General features: G+C 33.7%; 1 protein-coding gene across 2 annotated transcripts in view; it reads right to left on the bottom strand.

The window, feature by feature from the left end:
* Positions 1-22,561, bottom strand: part of TSC22D2 (TSC22 domain family member 2) — a 50,419-nt gene that overhangs the window by 17,404 nt on the left and 10,454 nt on the right. Inside the window, exon 2 of one of the 2 annotated variants that reach the window (XM_045539460.1) lies at positions 19,091-19,162. The exons of the other annotated variant lie outside the window; for it this stretch is intronic. Coding sequence (XP_045395416.1) covers positions 19,091-19,162 — 72 coding nt within the window. The remainder of the gene's footprint in view (positions 1-19,090; positions 19,163-22,561) is intronic. 2 annotated transcript variants of the gene reach the window in all.

The following is a 22,561-nucleotide window of genomic DNA, read 5'->3' as shown; positions in this document are numbered from 1 at the left end:
ACCAATCTCACTCTCCATTCAATCAGAATTAAATCTAAAGAGAAGTAGTAAAACAAACCAAAAGGTTTTGGTCAGATAAAGAAGACAATTCAAATTGTCATGGTTTACGCATGCCTCATGAACAAGTGGAAGTCCTTTTTTTTTTTTAATTTTTAAATTTTTTGTAGTGTTGCAATCTCACGATTTTGCCCAGGCTGATCTTGAACTCCTGGCCTCAAGTGATTCTCCTGCCTTGGCCTCCCAAAGTACTGGGATTACAGGTGTGAGCCACCACCCCTGGCCAACAAGTGGAAGTCTAGATCCAGGAGTCCAAAGAAATTCAGATATACTTCACTCTTGGAATAAACGACCACCAAATTCCCTACCAACTCAGATTTATAATTCTAGACTCAGACTCTGAGAGCTGGTATTGAATAAAAGAGCTGTGATTCTGGAGTCATACCCAGGTTTGAATCTCAACTCTAACACTTTTAATATATGACTTCTGACAAGCTATTTTGCCTCTCCAAAAAATAAAAGAACCAGGTACTGGGATTCAGTGAGATAATGCATTAATATCTGGTACATGGTAAACACCATGTTACCTTATAACTTAGATTAGTAGTTCACAGTGGCCAAAATCCAAATATCATGAAATACAAGCAGCACTGACTTAAACAAGTTAGACAATCTGGTCTCTACATTTCATTTTTGCCTCTAATCGTATGTAATAATTTCTAATACTCTTTTCAGATACCAAATTTTGTAATGCCATATTCCAGAGCGATTTTAATGGACTTTTAAACATTTATCATATACTAGGGATACAATGTCAAATAAACATAATTCCAGAGTTTATGAATTTGCAGTTTAGCGCAGGAGATATTCAAATTATAGATGTGATAAGTGCTAAGCAAGATTTTAGAGGATGTTTTGGGGGCACATAATCAAGATCTTTGGTCAGGAAAGAACACAGAGGAAGCGGCACAGTTGGGTGGAGAAGAAATGGATACACACATACAACAAATGTTCCAAATAAAAAGAATAGTAAGTGTAGGCAGCCACATTAGAAAATTCAAATAACAAAGACCAGTTAGAAGGTTGTTGCATTTTCACAGAATAAAGAATAGCACCCTTAATGGGGACAAGAGAGATGGACAGGCTGAAGAAACACTCAGGAAGGTAGACATGGAAGTACTTTGTGATTAACTGGCTATGAGAGATCAGGGAAGTCTGAATGTAAGGAGAGATGCCTAGGCTGAAGGTAACAGGTTTCACTGCCTTAGAGCATACAGGTGGGCTTCCTACAGCCTAAAGATGAAACACAAAGCTATTGATATTCTCTTAGCATGATGAAGAATGTGAGAAGAGGCTGGGCACGGTGGCTCACGCCTGTAATCCTAGCACTCTGGGAGGCCGAGGCGGGAGGATCGCTCGAGGTCAGGATTTTAAGACCAGCCTGAGCAAGAGCAAGACCCCATCTCTACTAAAAAAAAAAAAAAAAAAACCCAGAAAGAAATGATCTGACAGCTAAAAATATATATAGAAAAAAATTAGCCGGGCATGGTGGCACATGCCTGTAGTCCCAGCTATTTGGGAGGCTGAGGCAGAAGGATTGCTTAAGCCCGGGAGCGTGAAGTTGCTGTGAGCTAGGCTGACACCACAGCACTCTAGCTCAGGCAACAGAGCGAGACTCTGTCTCAAAAAAAAAAAAAAAAAAAAAGAATGTGAGAAGAGGGTCTGAACAGCATCCTGAAGACTCCAACAATATTTAAAATGACAGAAACAAAGGAAAGCTTGCCAAGGGGTCTGAGAAAAAACAACCATTGAGGTAGGAAAAAAACCAGAAAGGGATAGTACCACAGAAGTCAAGATATTAAATATCAATCCAAAATTCAAAACCTATCACATATCAGTATTAGCTTTAGTTTTTAAACAGTTTAAAACTATGAAAAGCTACTTATTCACCATGATTCCAACTATTAATATGTAAGTACTCAAAGTCAGGAAGGGAATATGCAAACACAGAGAGTAATTATGTTAAAAACTTGGATTAAGTATGACTGTTCTTATTCTGTTTTCCAAACTTTCCAGAGTTTTAATTTTTAAAAGGTAAATATATTACTTCTAAAGAAGTTGGGGTACAAATATATTACCAAAAAGACTTTTAAGACAGGAGTCTCATATTCTGATGATCTATCAAGTTGTTTGCATGTTTTAAACAGCGGTGCTGAGGAAATAAAGTTTACACTTGATCTGCAGACTATTTAAATTTAACTGAAGAGTAAACAAGTTCTTATAGTTTTAATTTGTTTTTGTCTTAAGCAGTAATATTATTGTGGCTTTAACTTTAAGCCATATTTAGACACACAGGAACTTTATAATAAATACTTAAAAATAGGGAAAAGGATATAAGGTTTGGTGCTCATCTGAGAGAAAAAGCATAACCAAAAGGATATGCACAAAGTAGGTACTGGATGGAAAAAAACCCTATAGCCAGTAAGTTTTGCCTAAAAAATGTTTTAAAAGTAGGCATGAAAGAGGTTTCTCAATAGAATTATTTGCAACTAAGGGCATTTAATAGGAGGTTTTACATGTGATGTATCCCACTACCCCAAGAAACATTTGTAACTCAAAGCAGCTTTTTAAAATGTCTCCTAGTATTTGCTGTTTATGAATCTTAAATAGTAAAGGGTGAATTCTTTACTGATTACACTTAATATAATACTATCCTAATAAGTACTAAGTCTTTTCTAAAAAACAATATATATAACATGCATATATTTGCTTATGATCATAAGCATTAAATTTGAACAGAATTTATATTCTAATGCAATAAATACTTTATTTTAGATAGTAAGCAACTTCCAACATTTATTTTTTGGCAAATGCTTTAACTCATTGCTACTTTAGTTCAAAGTCAAATTTATGCACTCACATCTTCATACAATATAAAATTCTCCTTTATCTTAACCTTTAAGTTTTTAGGGGTTATTCTCCATGTCAGTACACTGATCAAGAGCCCAGGTTCCAGTTAAAAAAAAAAAAAAAAAAAAAAAATTTGAATCCTGCCTCCACCGTTAAGTGGCTGTGACTTCAGCAAGGTACTTAACTTCTCTAAGCTTTCAATTTCCTTTTCTGTAAAGTGAGGATATTGATAATATCTATATATGACTACTGTGAAAATCAAATAAGATAATGTGCCAAAAAATATTTAGTATAGTGCCTGACACATAATAACCACTCAGTAACAAAAACACAACTACTCTGTGGTGAAATCCAATCAACAGGAGCAGAGAGACTGACAACAGGAAATTCCTAAACTAAATGCACCTAGATTCTGATTTGTCCCATCAGTCTCGTGGCATTTATAATAAACTAGCCTTGAATAAGTACCAGTTAAGAGTTACAGGATCAACGTACTTGTGAAATATTTCTTTTGTAAGTCACATACTTCAGTCTCTAACAAGACTTGTCCTTTAGACATAAAACATTCACTAGCAATGATATTTAACTATTTTTGAAAATCTGTCAAATGTTCTGAACCTTTCACAGAAAACTGAACATACAAAAAATTCTACTCAAAATTCCACAGGGTTCATGATCCCCTGAAGTCTAACTATTGACTACTAAATATGGATATCCTATACTATAGAAATTAGAAATTTTATTGATTACCAAAGTTATATAGACTTATAGAAAATGAAGAAAATAGGAAAGTATATACAATAAGAGATAACTATTATTAGTTTGTTGTATTTCCTTCCAGACTACCATTGGTCACAATTACTAGTTTAAGAAACTTAAGCTTATAGGATATGATGAACACAAAGTCATGCAATATAATATCAGAAACAATTTACAATATTATTCGAAAGATAGAATGGGCACGAGTGAGTGTGTATGGGTGCACACTGATGTGTAAGGGAGAAAATAACATGTCTCCGGTTAAAGATAAAGTTGGAAATAGATATAGTGGTCTGCTTAGTTGGTATCAACCCATATCCTTTTACTTTTTAGGAAAATAAATAATTTCAAATAATTTTTGATAGACTTACAGGATATATGTACCACATTTTAATGAAAATCTTAATTCTACAACTGTATGACCTTGGACATATAACTTAACCCAGATTTCCTTTTCTTCATCTGCAAAATATGACTTTCAGATTGGAAATTTTAAGATCTTATTCTGAGCTACATTCTATTATTCTAATAGTCCCCCCTACAAAATACAGCTGTGTAAAACAAAGCAAAATAAGCAGGTACACAAAATAAGTTAATTTTTTTCTAAGCAGAATAAAATTCTGAAAGAAAATTAATTTTCAGGGTATACAAAAAATGTATACTGACTTCTAATGCATCATTTTCATATGATATTGGCATCTTAGGTGTTCTCAATGTAAGAACTGAGAAAATTTTCTTGGCTTTACTTTAGAGACATTTAGAAGGAAAATGCCTTTTATTAAGAAAATAAGATCCCCAAAAGCAGTAAAATTAATTTAAACTCTGTTTTATGAAGAAAATGGATGTAAGTTTTGTTTTGTTTTTAAAGAGAGGATTGATACATTATTTCTCAACTATCTCCTGGCACAGTAACTAGAAAGTATTTGGGCACTTTCTTTTTTAAATTGATGTATTTATTAAACACCACTGCAAAGATATGGCCTTTAGCCTCATGAGACTTTGAAAGGCTTACATACTCCAAGTATTTAAAATTCCAGGTTTCAACTTATATTTAATACTATACTCTTAGTTATACAATGTGCTCATTTTGTTCATAAATATTCATCTCAATACAATAACATCAGGTATAATACATAAAATCTAATCCATTAAGTCTTACCAATTTATGACCTGATGAGACACTCTTGTGGACAACATTCAGTCCTTAGAAGCTAGAATAACCCTCCAACCATGTGAGGGCATCACAACTTTTAAACTTTCGGCTTTCGATCATTATTATGTCACATTCCTCCTCCGATGCTGAATTCTAAAAAAAATTCTAGCAAAGAGTTTAAGTAAATAAGTGTTTTAATCAAATAGCCTTTAAAAATTGTTTATAGCAAAATTTTATGTTTTACCATGATTACACAACTGATATTTTGTACTTTTTTAAAAAATATAAAATAATTTCATATTTGATCTGGATACTTCAAACTTTAAATTCCAACATGGACTTTCAGGCCATCAGGAATACTTCTTAGTAAAGAGTCAAGTAGAAATGGAACCAATTAAAGGTTTAAGGTCATGATCCAGAAATTATGATTTAACACCATACCCTGATATAGACAGCTTTGTAGTCCTGTAGAATGGCATTTGAGTTCTATTGTTTGGCCCACCATCCATAAACGAGTTTCTAGACTTATAGCACAGGTGGCTGGATCAAGAACAATCCATTACCAATAATTTAAATGCTTAAGACAGCATTCAATTTTTATACCTAAATCTTAGTCTGTCTCCACTACCCCCGATTTGAAAAATAAGACAACATGATGGCAAGAATAAAATTTTATTATGTGCTTTATGTAACAGTCATAACAATGTATCCTATTCAGCAGTGGTCTTTACTGCTTATCTGTGGTATAGGCACAGAAGAAAACTAGGGGTAGGAAGATTTAATAATGGCAAAAATCACTTCATTAAAAATATCATCTTAAATTTATTAAATTTTTACCAGAAAGCTTTCAATTGGGCATCTAGTTTAATCCTTGAAGGGTAATATCATTAATAACATTTTCTGTCTGTTAAAAATATACACTTACAGTTTTAGTTGCCAGTAATACAAAGAAGAGGCAACCCATAGATTTCTGGGCATAGTTTTATCTAAATTAACCCCCTAAATAAAACAATATAATAGGGCAAAGGGGAGGAGGAAAGAAAGAGGCCATTATTGAGGAAGATCAATATGTACAAAGCTATAGGAAACTCAAAGAGAGCATTATAAAGGAAACTCTGCAGCTATCTCAAGAGATACTTGACCCAAACGTATGGGTTGGGTTATGCTATTACAGATTTTAACTTTCAATGGAACTTTTCTATTACAGATGGTCACTTAAAAGTCTCTCACACAGTCTGAAAAACTATTAGGACTTCTCCAATTTACAAATATATTCTTTCCAAATGTAATCTCATAACACATTTGACTTCAATAAAATCATACAACTTTACTTTGTCTTTTGTCAAAGCACAGTCTTATAACGTAACCACCTGGTGAAGGCAAAAATCCATATTTATAAGGATAAATAATAATAGTTTAAAACTGTTGTCATTAACATATTATCAAATGTTTTTAGAAAGTTTTAATACAACTCTTATTTCCTATCAACCAAAATACCATAATTTTTTTAAAAAATGTTTAATTTTAATGATTTACTTTTTTGTGGGACAAATCCTATGAGAAGGTACAATATGTAGCCATATTTAGTAAAGTAAATAGTTCCTGAAACACGTATCTATAATGCTGGTAATTTGCTTGTCTGCAAGGGTTTGATGAACTAGTTATTTAAAGGGCAGACAGCTTGACCCTTAGCTAAAGGGCCTGCCAACAAACAAGTATTGTAATGGTAAATGCCTGGAAAGCCTTTTTGGAAGACAGAATTAAACCAGCCATATAAAACAAATTCAATTATTTTACCATGAAGCTCACAGAAAAAAATTTTAAAAGGTTTGTGTATTATACATATGTATAGTAAGCTTAGGACTTATGAGCTATATATATTTTAAAAGACATAAAACTTCTATATCAAAATTTTCCCAAGAATGCATTTTCAAAATTAGTTATCACCAAGTACAAGGTCGTATTTGAAGAGTTTAAGTCATTCATTCCCAACATGTAGGAGATCCTTATGAAAAACCTAAAATGAAACTGGGTAACTGAAATGTTTTATTATAGATGAACACAGTTGGCTAATCAGATATCCTTTAAAATTTAACTTAAAATTAGAATTCTTCCCAAGACCTAATATTTACTCAGAAAGCTATACTGATATATCGTCACAATCTTGAATCTCTGGCAATATTGCTATCCAAACAAATCCTGAATACTTCCTATAGTTATTTATCATTTCATTTTGTGAGAGGAAAACTCCCATTTAACTGAGAATGTGCTATTAAAAGTTCTTATAGTCCAACAGAAAGAAGTAGTGAGCAGCGGGACAAAAAGGAGGATGATTTGCAATTTCCAAGTAATTATTTGAAAACTGAAATGCTACGTTAAAAAAGCCTATAAAAATTCCTAAAGGAACTTGCTTTTTGAATGAATGTGCTTAACTTTGTCTGATACAAAATTTCACTTTCAAGAATAAACCACATCTCTTTAAAAAATTCTAAACACTAGCCATATTTTCACCCTGCTGTTCAAAAAAGTTCACTACACTGTTTTGAGAAATCTAGCCACGATAAACCAATGCTTGGTCAGAAATGCTTATGGAGAAAGGAGAAAATAATGCAACCCTATATGCTCCCAATAAATTATATATAGTTGTTTCACAGATTATGTATTGAGGAAATGAGCTTAGAAATATCAAAGATAAACTTATTTTAAAAAATGAGTCCAAATGTACCTAATAGGATAAAAATGCTGGAAAGACAGTAGGTTCCAAGAAATTAAAATATGAGTGGTAGATCCAAGATATAATTTAAGACAAAGATTAGCTATGCTAATATATATATAAAGTATATATATATCAAAGTATATATATAACATGTTTAGCATGTTATGCATTGTATTAAATGCACCTATTGGTGGAAGAAATGCAAAATACATAGCTTAAAGAATTTCATTAATACAGCTTTGAAAAACGGCTCTAAGAAGATAAGTTATTGGTATTTTTAACATATGTTTATTCTCAATAATTTATACTTAAAAGAAGCAGAAACAGCTTCTAATGGATACAAAGAAAATAAAAAGATATTGAAATTGAAGTTGGGGGGAAAGATAAAAATGGAAAATCAAAGTAAGTGAAAGCCAGTTATATAATAGTCAAATATATGTAATGAGGACCTGCATGCTTTAACAGAAAACTGCATATTTGACTCTGAGCTTTGTTTGTTTGTTTGTTTGTTTGTTTTTTTGGAGACAAGGTTTCACTCTGTTGTCCAGCTTGGAGAATAGAGTGCAATCATACAACCATAACTCATTGCAGCTTCAAACTCCTGGGGATCAAATGATCCTCTTGCCTCAGTCTCCTGAGTAGCTGCAGATGTGTGCCACCATGCCCAGCAATTTTTAAAAAAAATTTTTTGCAAAGAGACAGGGTCTCACTATGTTGCCCAACCTGGTCTTGAACTCTTGGCATCAAGCGATCCTCCTGTCTTGGCCTCCCAAAGTACTGGGATACAGGCACGAGCCACCATACTTGGCCATCTGGGCTTATTAATAACCACCAACATAAAGGAAATATAACTTAAGATACCAACACATATTATGCTTTTGAGAACTGATACCTCTTATTGCTTAAAACACAGTATGTTATGACCATCTAAAAATACATTTATCATCATTTTCTGGACTAAGTTAACAATATCTAAAATAAAAACAGCTACAGCAAATAAACACAGAAATTTTGGAACACCAGTGGTTAACTAACAGTCACTGTGAACAAAAGGAGTGGGATTAGTCAGACACTACAACTCATTTCCCTCCTTGTTCCCCTTCCAACAGTGTGTAAGACCAGGGAAAATATGTCTTCTAGGACAAAGGGTACATATATTCTGAACACCTTGCTAACGGCAGAAAATACTTATCTACTGTGAATACCATCATTATTGAAGAAGTTAGGAAAAAATGCTCAATATGTGTCTTTAAGTAACTGAACAGTGACACCCATGCTGCCTGCATATATACTTTAACCTACTGAGGACACCGCTATCTATGGGCCAAATATCACAGAATTTAAAACTAAAAAATATAACAGAACCTTACATATCTTTTAGTATTTATAACCAAGGATTTTCAAACTTTGAAAACAATCAGAAAATAAACTGGCATAGAAATGTTATTTCTTGAGGATATTTACCAATAGAAACATATCCTAAATTACCACTTGTTTAAATTTATTTCTGTCAAATATGAAAAATATTTCAGAAGTAGCCAACTAAAAGCCTCAACACAGAAGCTTAATTTGGGGGAAGCTAAGGCACTTAAAAGCTCTCTATCAATCACAAAAATTTAATACAACAACAACAAAAGATGTTCTATGTTTATCCCAGTTTAACAATTTGAGGTTATACTTCCTTCTTGTTTAAACTGAACTTGTAAGAGTCTTCTTCCTTAAAAAACTTTGCTACAGAGTTCTAGATTCTGTAGAAAAAAAATAAACTGAGTTTAACAAATTAGTTTATATGTGCACACACACAATTTTCTGTTCTATTCAAAGAATTTAAATTCATTTGGTGAAAAGAAAAAAACAGTAAAGAGACTTTACCAGCTCTTCCTAACTTTTCAACTATTTCTCAAATTTCACCCTGAAAATAATTACCATAACCTTTCACAGTAGGCTGCAGTGATTTAGGTTGAGAAATTTATTAAATAACTAAAGAGGATGGTGGTAAACACATGAGCAGAAACAAATATAATGGTGAGTGAACAGTTAAGAAATAATTTCTCATTGCCAATTCTGAAGTCTTGTAATGAAAACAGATGTCAGTGTGTCAGGTGTCCCACTGTGGCTAGCCATAGAAAAGCTAAGAGAAGAAAAGAAACATTTAGGATCTAGTGAAACACGACTTCAAACAATGAGCTACAGATTGGTGGTTAAAAATCTGGCAGCATTCACAATTGCAAAGATCTGGAATCAACCCAAGTGCCCATTAATTCATGAGTAGATTAATAAAATGTGGTATATGTATACCACAGAGTACTACTCAGCCATAAAAAAGGATGAATTAAGGCCTTCTGTAGCAATTTGGAATGAATTGGAGACCATTATCCTAAGCAAAGTATCTCAAGAACGGAAAAACAAATACCACATGTACTCTCTGATAAATTGGAACTAATCTATGGGCACATATGTGCATAGAGTCATTTGGAAATCAAGCAGGGGGGAGAGAGGAGGCGAGAAGGGGCAAATACCTACCTAACGGGTACAATGAACACTATCTGGGCGATGGGCACACTTATAGCCCTGACTCAAGCATTACAAAAGTGCTCCATGTAGCAAAAACATTTTTACTCCCTTAATCTGGCAGTAGACAAGCTGCCTAACACAACTATCAGAATAAAACTAAGCGGATACAAGAGATTCTAAAAGATAGCAATACATTATTTGTAAATCCCAGTGATGATATAAACATGCCTTCAAATTATACTTTTTCCAACCCAAGATAATTAAAACCCCAACCTAACATATATGTATAAAATCACATATATTTGTATATAAAAAAATATACAAATATACTTCAATTTCTAGTCTAAGCGACATACACTAATATCTAAACCTCCCCTTATAAAACATCCCCAATCCTAGTTAGTTGTTTCAGTCGAATTTCAGGCAGTACTCCCTGGCCTTCCAATCCCCCCAATAATACAAACTAGCTAAACAGGTGTATCTTTTTCTAGTATTTTATCCAGAACCTTATTATTGCCTTTTTTTGTGAATATTTACATTTTAAACAATCTTACATGAGACTAATGTAAGTGAAGTACTTGTACATTTATAAAAGACAGGAGAAAAAAAAAGACAGCTATTTACAATAATTAAATATAATGTGTGATCCTGTGTTGGCTCTTGGATTACATAAAAGATGGTTATGAAGGACAGTATCAGGACAACTGGCAAAATCTGAATATGAACTAACCATATTAGATAATGGCACATCAATATTAAATGTCCTGAATTTGGTAATTATGCTGTTGGTATGTAAGAGAATAATCATGTTAGGAAGCATATGCTAAAAAATTTGATCTTAAATAAATATACTTGCAAATAAATATATTTGCAGCATACTCTTAAGTAGCCTTATTAATACGTTAAGATGATAAAGCAAATATGACAAAATGTTAACAAACATTGGACCTTGGTGAGAAGATTATTGGAATTCTTTGTAATATTCTTGTAATTTTTCTGTAAACTCAAAATTATTTCAAAATGAAGATTCAAACATTTTATCTTTTTGGTTAGAAAATAATATTCTCAGAATGTTCTAATCTCTAAAACCACTCATCTGTTCAGACTTTCTCCTGTTCTCTAAATGTAGGCAGTATTGCCCAAGGTCCTAGCTTGACTCTTTCACCCTAACTCTGCTCGGCACCTTGGCCTTTCCTAAAGCTTTAATTCTAAAAATAAATGCATAATAAAAGATTCTTCAGTCTCTTCCTACCCTTAATATCTCTACCAAGCTGCAAGTCTGCAGTGCCAGCTGCACTGTGAACAGATCCACCTTAACTTTCTGCTAGCTCACCAACTCATCCAAGAAATAGCTAAAACAAAACCCTCATCACTACTTTCTCCTTTCCAAACCAATTCTTTCACTAATACTTCCTAACAGGCCCAGCATTCCCTCAATTAGGTTTGACACTTTGGAGTCACGTCCAGTCAGTTGTAAAATCTTGTAATTCCTACTTTCTGATAACCATTTCTTCCTCATCTCTACTACCTAATTCAGGACTTTTCAATAACTTTCTAGTATCTTGATCTCTATCCAATCTAATCTCTCTTCTCTGTTGTCTTCAAGTATGTTATGCACCAGTCAAATTTAACTATCCTTATCATATAAACCCTGTAGCTTCATAGTGGTTCACAGTATTTCTGCTAACTGGAATGTTCTCTTTTCCTCAGTTCTCTAATTCTGCATGACCAAATTCTACCCACCTTTCAGTTTTCAACTTTTTGAAAAGCCCCCTCCTGAAGAAGTTCTGACCAATCCCTCCAGCTATACTTTAGTGAAATAAAGTGCTTGAATTTTATGATAGTTATCACTTTCAGTGATGTGATAATGTATTAACTCACCTTTTTCCATATTAAGACCAAGCTCATTAGAAGTAGGCACTAAATTTTACTGATCTTTCTTCCAGTATTTATTTATAGGAGACAGTCAATAAGCTTTTGCTGAGGCAAGCAATTACAAATTTTTCTGACATTTTCCCTTAGTTTCATTCTGAGCTACCATACAAAAGTCAAATTTTCAGGCTTTAGTCTTTTGGTTAGGAAAGGTGATCTCTGAAAGGACCACTTAAAACAGCAACAGGAAAATCCCTTAAATGGCAAGCATCTATAATTTGAGACAGACATACAGTATTAAAGAGACTACTTTATAATATGATCAACTATCTAATACTTTACTGAAATTCCTTAATAGCTTTTCAGATCATTTTAGGCATGGGTTTCAAAGAGTTTCACGTGGCCTTCTTTAATCTTTCCCTAAAACCCCAATGACCTACATTCACTACACTTTACATACAATTGTATTTCTTTCCTACATAGTACTCTTATTTCTACATCGACAATTTGACTTACACTTTTAGAGCATCAATTTCATAACCACACACTGCAGCTTTTAGAAACTTTGAGGACCTGTTTTCCCCATGGTCCTTTGACTATGACCTAGACTGATGCCCATATACGTATAGTCCATGATTTCTGAATGAAGTTAACCTTCTTAAATTCTTCTGTCAGTTCGCTAGCCTTCCATTCCTTAAGCAAATACATAGCTCTTTAAGGTTTGCTAATAATGAGAAAACAGAAGGAGCCCAGTTGCAAAACTTGTACTTATCTCTTTTCTTTTCCATTTAGAACTAAGTGGGGGGAATAAAAACTCCACAAAGTAGGCATTTTAAAAGTAAACTGAGAACCTAAATTTCACTCAAAGTCATTATCCCTGATTAATATAGACATGAAGATAGCTTTATTATTTCTAGTGATGGCAAGACCATTTCTCAGGGGGTTCATTTACTTTCAGTAAGCTCAAGCCTGCCTGTTGAAATATCCACATTTTGAAGTCCAGGTGGAGTATCCAGTTAGTTTTGTATTAATATCTAGAGTACCAATTCTGTAGAAATGGAGTACAACAGGCCTGTCACCATCATTTCCTGCTTACTCTAGTTCTATAAACACTGCCTAAAATTACATTAGCATTGGTGGCAGCCCTGTAACTTTCTAACCAATACTATAAATGCAGTCAATTAACACATGTAGGTATTTTTAACTGTATCTACTCAACCTTGGTTTCAACCTCCCTGATTTATACATAAGTTCTTTCAATTTCTCAATTTTAAAAAAAAAATTTTGTTGAGATAGGGTCTTGCTATGTTGCCAGGGCTGGTCTCAAACTCCTGGCCTCAAGCAATCCTCTTGCCTCGGGGCCTCCCAAAGTGCTGGGATTACAGGCATGAGCCAACATGCCCCACCAATTTCTCCATTTCTGTACATGCTTTAGACGGTTAAATTTATAACTGCTGTCATCAAATAATACCTATCACTTCCCTGCTTTAATGTCATCTGACCGTGACCATGTCCTTGGTTTTCATCAAAATCTGGGATCCAAAGGTGAGCTTTGGAGAGAATATACATAGCTTTCCTTTGATCCTCAAAGTACCATGGATTACCTGCCCCTCTACCTTGGCCCATCCCCCATTAAGAACTATAGATTAAGCTACTGATGAAAATATTTATATACTGTGATACAAAACAGTCCAGTGAGGGTAGCAACTGTAGTAAGCACTTCAAGAAATGGTGAAAATTTGGAGGCAACTTTAGTTAACTGCATCTCCATACCAGTAAGACCAGACTTGGTACACTCAAATATGTTCAATAAAGAAATAGTGCTGGGCTGGGCATGGTGACTCATGCCTGTAATCCCAGCACTTTGGGAGGCTGAGGCAGGAGGATCACTTGAGCCTAGGAGTTCAAGACCAGCTGGGGAACATGGTGAGACCCCATCTCTACAAAAACTAATTAGGTGGGCTTGGTGATGCGCACCTGTAGTCCCAGCTACACGGGAGGCGGGGGTAGGAAGATCGCTTAAGCGCAGGAGTTTGAGGCTGCAGTGAGCTATGATCATGCTACTGTACTCCAGCCTGGGCAACACCAAGACCCTGTCTCTTAAAAAAAAAGAAAAGTAACAGTCCTATGTTACAGATTAACATGGGAGACATAATGACTAAATGCAATGTGGGATCTTGAATTAGATCCCGGAACAGAAAAAGGACACTTAAAAAAGTGGAAAACTTAGTAAAATTCAAATAAGATCTGTAGTTTAGTTAATAGTACTGTACCAATGTTAACTTCTGAACTTTGGTAATTGTACTAAGGTTGTACACAATGTTAACATTAAGGAAAGTTAGGTAAAGGATATATAAGAATCCTCAGCATTATTTTTGAAACTTTAAATCTAAAATTATTTCAAAATTTAAAAAAAGGAAGAGAGGAAGGAAAGAAAGAAAGAGGGAAGGGAAAGGAAAGGAGGACAGGAGGTGGAAAAAAAGAAACAGTCTTAAAAGGTGACAGGTCATTAAAAAGCTATACTCTAATTTTTAGCTTCTTTATCCTCTACTAGAAGTCCTTAAATGGAATAGGTTAAAATGTAATCAGATAATAAATTATGTAAGTACTAGGTACAAATTATTAAGTAACATATTTGGGTTGGTTTCACAATGGCTAGGGTACATATATTCAAGGTACTTATATATAATTATTAGGAGAGAACATTTAATCAGTACCAATCTCCAAGTAATACTCTATAGTGATTCTTTCAAATTACATAGTTCAGATCTACAACTATGCAGGGCCACACAGATGTATCTAAAACATAGTATTGGGTGAAAAAGGCCAGACCCAAAATACATAGTAAACGGTTCTACTTATATCAAATATGAGAAATTAGGATAGGGAGAGGAAGTCAATGGCAAGGGGTCTGAAAAAGGTCATAAAGGAAGCTTATAATATTCTATGTCTTGATTTGGGATCTGGGTGCTGCTTGCACAAGTGTGTTCAGTTTTAGCTGTATATTTATGAATGGTGTACTTTTCTGATACAAATTATATTTCAATTAAAAAATTTTCTAAAAATCCTATCACTGAGCATTCAAAAACTAGATCAGCCAAGTTGCAAAACCTAAATCTTACCATTCAGGTTAACAAGTACTGGTAGATGCTAATGATAGACCCAAGCCTCTTAGGGGATAAGTAAAACAAAATAAATTGTCTCATATGGTACCCACAGTATTCATAGGCGGCTTAGTTCTAACTTACTCCTAGCCTCAAAAATAAAATCTCACCAGGCACGTTGAGAGGAAACACTGGAAGTCTTTTCTAACACAAAACACTTGAGGTTATTTAAATAAGAACACATTTTTTATCCAATAATTTTTAAACTAGATGTAAGTGAATAATTACTGCAAAAAAATTGACAGAAATCAGCCGGGCGCGGTGGCTCACGCCTGTAATCCTAGCACTCTGGGAGGCTGAGGCCAGCCTGAGCAAGAGTGAGACCCCGTCTCTACTAAAAGTAGAAAGAAATGATCTGGCCAACTAAAAATATATATAGAAAAAAATTAACCGGGCATGGTGGCACATGCCTGTAGTCCCAGCTACTTGGGAGGCTGAGGCAGTAGGATCGCTTAAGCCCAGGAGTTTGAGGTTGCTGTGAGCTAGGCTGACGCCACGGCACTCACTCCAATCCAGGCAACAGAGTGAGACTCTCTCTCAAAAAAAAAAAAAAAAAAAGACAGAAATCATCATCTAGTAAAACATGTCTGATAAACTTAGACATTCATTTTAAATCAATGACCCATGTCTATTACTTTCTTTATTAATTTCTCTTTAAATATTGGAGCCATCATAAAAAAAGACAAGCAGACTGAAAGGGATAGTGCACCTAGCAACTGTTACTCTCATTTATATATTTTCTGTATGAAGACAAAAACATAAGTGCTTATTAATGAGGTTAAATCTTTATAAGTTATCTGATCCCTTCTTTTAGTTTATGTGAACTAAAGTTTCTTCTCTCTCGTACTCCTTTAGTTTACTGACCTGATATTTAGAAGAGAGTAAAATTGTTTGCTACCAATTCTTATGTTGAGCTTTTGCAAAAAAGGACTCCAATGACAACCTGCTCCCCAGTGATCATCAGGATAGGTTTCTAAACTAAATCTGTCCATTTAACAAAGCAATACCAAGAATTAACTTTGGAAAGCTGTTCTTTAAATAAAAGGAAGTTAAAATTTAAAGTTACTAACTCTGAAATGCCAATAGGCTAAGACATTACTAAAAATTAACTTCTTCATAATAAGATAATCTCCTAGAAAGTGGATGAGGAAAGCTACATTATTCATTTTAATGAACAGTTAAACAGTTTGGGCTTCTGAAGAAAATATTTGAGCGATTAGTATCTACTCTCCTTATTTGAAGATGGTTTTAGCTGACTGATTCCTTGAGGACTCTGCAAACAAATAAAGAAGACAGAAACCATGATGGGACCTACAGGAAAAGGGAAAGGAAGGTTTGAGAGTAGCTCAATTTTATTACAATAACTGAGTAGAATACTGGCTATCAGTAAAAGGAGAGAATATCTAAATACAGGCAGAGACAGACTATTTTCAGAGGTTGGTAAAGTCTTTCGCCTTGCTAATTCTAATTTAAATATGGAAGGAAACAAATGGGCCATTAGAGAACTTTAAGTCAATATGAGAAAAGTATATTAGTTACTTAAATTTTGATTAAAAGATATTCTGCTAAACTGAAAGAATTTCCCTGGAAAGTCCAGTCTTTCAAGTAAGGCAAAATCAGGGATCTTCAGCTATTTAGGGCAGGTTTAATGAAAATTGGAGTAGGGAACAGAAGCTCCCTCTACTGAAAATGATTTCCAACATTTCATAAATAGGAGCCTGGAATATGGTATTTAGCAACACTGAGGCAAATTTATGCCTCAAAGTAACTTGATAATGCAGTAGATTATGTAAGGCAGCAGTCCCCAACCTTTTTGGCACCAGGGACTGGCTTCACGGAAGATAATTTTTCCATGGGCAGGGGGTGGGGGGTGGGTGGTCCGCAGATGTAAGGGACTTATAGTCCCTTAAACTCCTGAATGCTTCTATTGAAAAGTAGAATCACCCTTGCAAAATACTTGCCAAATTAATGGTAAAAAAAATAATCCTAAATTTGTAATAGTCAAAAATGAACAAGGTAATTTGGTGAGGTCTAAAACAAGGTCAGAAGTTATATTTAATATTTTTTAAAGCTTAACACACGCAAAGTTTCAACCCCTGTCTGCAATGAATAAACAGTCCCACAACACTTTATTAGTTGATACACTTTTTAACAACTCTGTAGATATTAATAAAGCTAGCCATTATTGCTCCTTTCAATTGAAAATTTAATAAACTAGTTAAAAAGTTCAAAGGAAGCCATTAGTCTGTTTCTTCTGGGTTTGGCTTGTCACCTTGGTCCTGTTACAGTAAAGAATGACTGATCTAGAATATTAAGTTCTGATTATATTTTGGCATTAACATACTATAGACATGTATCCGTTAACTTCTTTGGCTCTGGACAACAGCCTCCAAGAAGAAGTGAAAATATTTTCAACCCATGAGAAACTACAGATACAGCAACTTGCCTCATTTCTGATACCTTAAAAAGTTTCTGGTATCTAAAAAAGAAAACAGATAAGGAGTATTTTAGGTGAAACAACAAATGATGTGCAGGCAATGTCTATAGTTGCCTTATAATGAAACAAAAGAAACCTTTAATATTAGATCCAAATTATAAAAAATAAAGCTCAAACCTTTCTATACTGTTTTGATCATTCATATTGGTATCAGGTCAGCTCACAAAAGTTAGCTATTTGAAATAAATTACCATACATTTGAATTTGAAAACTACTCTTAATTACATTTCTGGAGTGCTATTTTTTCCTTTTTCTATGGGGAAAGTATAAAGCATATCCCAAAGTGCTCACATTCTGGCTACATTTGGTAAGCTATTTGAATGATTAAAACTTCATGCTTGTTTCATGTCATAATTTACATTTACATAATAATTTATATTACTATAGAACTATTTAAAAATGTATAATCATGGTACTACACATTTTAAAACTTCTTATTCTAAAAGTAATTATTTTAAAACATTTTTGGTTAAGGGACACACCATCTAAAAGATACTTTGTTAGAAAATTTCTCTAGAGTGACACACAAGCAAATCAAGCCTAAGAATTAAGACTGTTTTAGCATTCTAGGCAACGTAGATCATGTCTTAATATGACATGTACATGCACTTAGCAGTACTCTTTTCTAAAGAAAGAGACAGAGTTGAGTTCATGAGCATAATCCAAAACTATGCCAGAAGACACAAATGCGTTGCCAGGCAGAGTTAAAAGAATCTAACAAGCTTTGTGTGAATTTTAGAAACACTGTTTGTGCTCAAGTTCTATTAATTAAACACAAAATGATGGAGTGCTAATAAATATTCAGCAAAATAACTGAACAGAGCATATGCTGCTTAAAATGTGTGTTAAGCAGAAAGATAAACCAAAGTATCTTTTGCCATAAATGAACTCCAAGACTTCATTCTATATTTGAAAAGTTAAAAATAAAATCTATACTACATTTCTGTGAGAAAGCAAACTGTTTTAGGGGCTTACAAACCAGTAATGCAGATCTAATGTATTCTAGTAAACAAACTTGATGTTGAAGTTTCTTGCCAAAAATTAAACAATGACTACTTTGATACCTTGGTTTTGTCCCTCCTTCAATTTCTTAATTTGAAATAACATTTTGCTTTGAGTCACTATGGCTTTTACAGAGAAACCACATAAAACAGCACAAAAATTAAAATAACTGTGGATAGTTTATGTTATATACCATATTTTTGCATTAAAATACACTGGGGGAGTCATTATTTCATATTATAAAAGTAGAATATGTAAATCCTTCAAAATATAAACATATTTAAGGTGCACAAAATACAGTAAAAAGAAAAGCATTTTCTTTTCTATATAAAATCTAGATGGTCCTTTTGGTTTATTTTGCTGCTTTGTCCCATGCTAGATACCACATGATCCCCCCTCCAAAATAACAAATAAAGATCAGTTTTAATGACGAGAAACCAGTACAGTGCAAGGCAATTCATGCATACACTTTTGCATGTATGCATTCCATATGTAAGTATTCATACCTATCCCAGAGGCTCTTTGATTCCTGAAACGTGTTCAAATGGAACGCTTGGTAGAAAGCAGTTGAAGGATTCCTGTGAGATCCAAGAATCAAATGGAAATGAGGTTGAGAATATACAGTAAATCACTACTTTTAAAAAAAAAAATGGAAGATTTTAGATTTCTAATACAGTGTAACAGCTTTAATAAAAAAAGAGGAAAAAAAACCATATAAGCTTATTTAAAACAACACTTTTAAAGAAATTAAAAACTGGATGAAATCCAGAAGATCCCAATAACGCAGGATCACAGTTCTAAAATAAAGTGGTAATACAGATAAAATTAAATACTAAGTAGCATCCAATTTTTTGTGTGCACATGAATATGACTAATTCATAGCCTAATCAACACTATTCTGTATCAGATGCCTTTATAAATATCTATTGGCTTAGCAGTATAACAAAGCTGTTCTCATAGTATTCACGTAAAATAAACTATACCTTCACAACATAAAGGTATATTCTTAGGCTCTGTTATAAGTGAAAAGGGTTTCAAAATGAACATTGAAGAGTTCTTCCCTGGGTTGGCCGTGACATATTTTCACCTTCAGAATCCATTTATTTATGTGTGGTTTCTCTCCCAGGCCAAAAAAAACGGCACAGCAATTGCATAGCAGCTTTCTGACTTCTTGTATTAGCACAGTGCCCCTTAAAGGGGTAAAAGCCTATTTAACATAATTATCATTCATTTCTACCATTCCCTAGGGCAATCATCATAGACTCTTAACTGATGGGCTTATCTGGGCAAGCTTCCAGTATGTATGATTCACCTCACACCTCAGGAATGGTTTCATAGGGAACTAAACTTTTGACAAAGCTGCTTCCTAAACAGTTTTCCTTCCTCCTCACCACACTTCTAGTTTCCCCCCCACCATCAACCTGTACCTTTGGGGCCTAACAAAAACTTGCCACACACTTTTAAAATTCTTAGCCCATGCTATAGCAGGATAATAGCATCAGCTAAGAATATAAGTTTTGATTATGTACCACACACACTATTCTAAGTGCTTTACATTTATTAAGTCAATTCTGACAACAGCCCTAAGAGGTAGGTGCCATTATTATTCCCATCTCACAGATGAAAAAACTGGCTGAGACATAAGTAACTTGCCTTATGTCACAGAGTTAGTAGATGGCAATCTGGTCCCAGAGTTTATGCTCTAATACTACTATACTAAACATATAGCAGAGTTAAATTTCGACCTCTCTAGGTCTGTCTCTTTATCTGTTAAATGGTGATATTACTATCTAGCCTGGTAGATGGTTGAAGAATTGAGACTTTATGTAAAGCTCCTAGCATACAGTCAGTGCTCCTTAGCTATGATTTTTATCTACAAAGCAAAATTTAGATGCAACATGACAATTCTGAGGCCCTAATAAGTGCCTTAATGTTGCTACATTAGTACAATAAGAGAACTATTTCCAGGGTCTACTGGAACAGCAATCAAATATCAATGATATCAAACAAAACAAATACACGATAGAATTCCATGATTTCAAAACTCAAATTGAGAGTCATTAAGTTGTTATATCAAATTTTTAAGTATCATTTTTTAGAAGGCATTTTTAATTTTAACCAGTAGGTACCTCTTAGATAATCCAAAAGCCCTACTTCAACTCCTTTCTATTCTTTTAACCCTTTCTCTACTTTTCTCTTAACTAGGTCTAAGGCAATCAAAGGTGCTGGTTAGACCTGCTAATAACAAAAAAAGCTTAAGGGGCTTTTAACTACAGTTTATTTAAACAGCTTACATCCTCTTAAGAATGTGTCAAGCCACTTTTTTCATTGTACTTAGAGATCAACCTGCCAAATAAAAAGAAAACCAACTGAATCAACTGAAAATTCAATCTGGCTTTTTTTTTTTTTTTTTTAAACCAGGCCTGCCTAGGACCATATGGGAACTAGTTTGCTATCCTCACAGGTCTGTTTGGAGACATCAGGTTTAAACTGAGTGACTCAAAAAGGAAGGTAATAAAATACATGAGAATAACAAAAGGTAAACTTGGAAGCTATTCTGCAAGTCTGGAATTAAATATTCATTAAAAAGTATTCACAATATATTTTAAGGATGACATTCTTTAAAAGAACTTTTAAATCCTCTGACTCTGGAAATATAAATATTTAATTTGAATCAAATTCATATGCCAAATAAATTAGTTTCAAATGAAGTCATATGATTTAAGCTATGAAACCAGCATTTTTATAGCATAATAGTGAAATATTTCCCATAAGCGAAAAAGATAACATATCTGCAGTTAGTAGTAAATCTTGGAATGTGCAAAAACCTGTGAAATAAAATACTATAAATGGACCTAAAGTTTTTGGAACATACTAGAATACACTTAAGTTGCAAAAACTGACAATTAACAATCACTCTTTCTACATATACTCAAAATGAAGAAACCACTTGGAGTTATACAATGTACTATTGAGAATTTTAAACAGTCTAGATTCGAAGGATAAAAATTTAGACAGTCTTATTATAAGATACGAATTTTTTTGTTTCTGGAATACTTCAACTGGGATGTTATCCTTAAACTTAGGGATTTTTAGCAAATAGCAACAATAGTCTCAAAACATAGATTAACAGGCATAGATTAAAGGAGTCAAGTCTGTGAAAAACTAGCTCATCAAGGAGGTAGAGGTGAAAAGAGCCATTTGTAAATACTGAAAGACCTGATCATCAGAGACTTCAATTTTGGAATTGCATAAAATTGAGATTAAGAGCCCAAGAAAAACGCTCTTAATGGGATAATTTCAAGGTTATAGTCAATGAAACCTGAAGGTATCAAGAGGCAACTGAAATTCAAAATTTTATCAGAAGGAAATACTAAATTTTATGCAGCTTTGGTCACAAATTCTCTTCTGCACAAAAAATAAAATTTTAAGCCAGTTTTCTAACAATTTATTTGATGTTAATATAAACTACCAGTCTAAATATAGAGTCAATGAAGCAACTCTTAGGAAGACTGAGGTATGGTTTATACTAAATTTATTTCAGCCAACTAAATGAAAATGCGGTTTTCTTATCTTTAGACATTTTTCAAAATCACTGAAAAAAAATATTCTTTCTCCCTGACTTTATATACTAAACAGTCTGTTAATTTCCAAGTATATGAAAGCAGCACATCAGAAAGTGACTCAAAGCATGTTGTTGGTATGTCTACTTGCTTTAGCAAGATACTATCTTTGTAGGGTAACTAAGCATAACAGGGAGGAAAAACACACATACACCCCATACTTCAAAACTAACCTAAAAACTGTCCAAGCTTAAAGCAAGACGGATGTGAGTTCTGAACTCAGTGGACACCTCTTTTTCTTGTCTATGGCAAAATTCAGCTTCAGAGATCTCTAATTAGAAACCAGGGAAATACAATAAACAGATCACCAAAGGCCATCTCCAATATTATTATCTGGAGATTTTAAGTGATTAA

Source organism: Lemur catta, chromosome 1 (assembly GCF_020740605.2).
Source record: "Lemur catta isolate mLemCat1 chromosome 1, mLemCat1.pri, whole genome shotgun sequence".
Classification (NCBI taxonomy): Eukaryota; Metazoa; Chordata; class Mammalia; order Primates; family Lemuridae; genus Lemur; species Lemur catta.
Note: the sequence above shows the minus strand (reverse complement) of the source record. Positions and strands in the feature narration are given on the sequence as shown.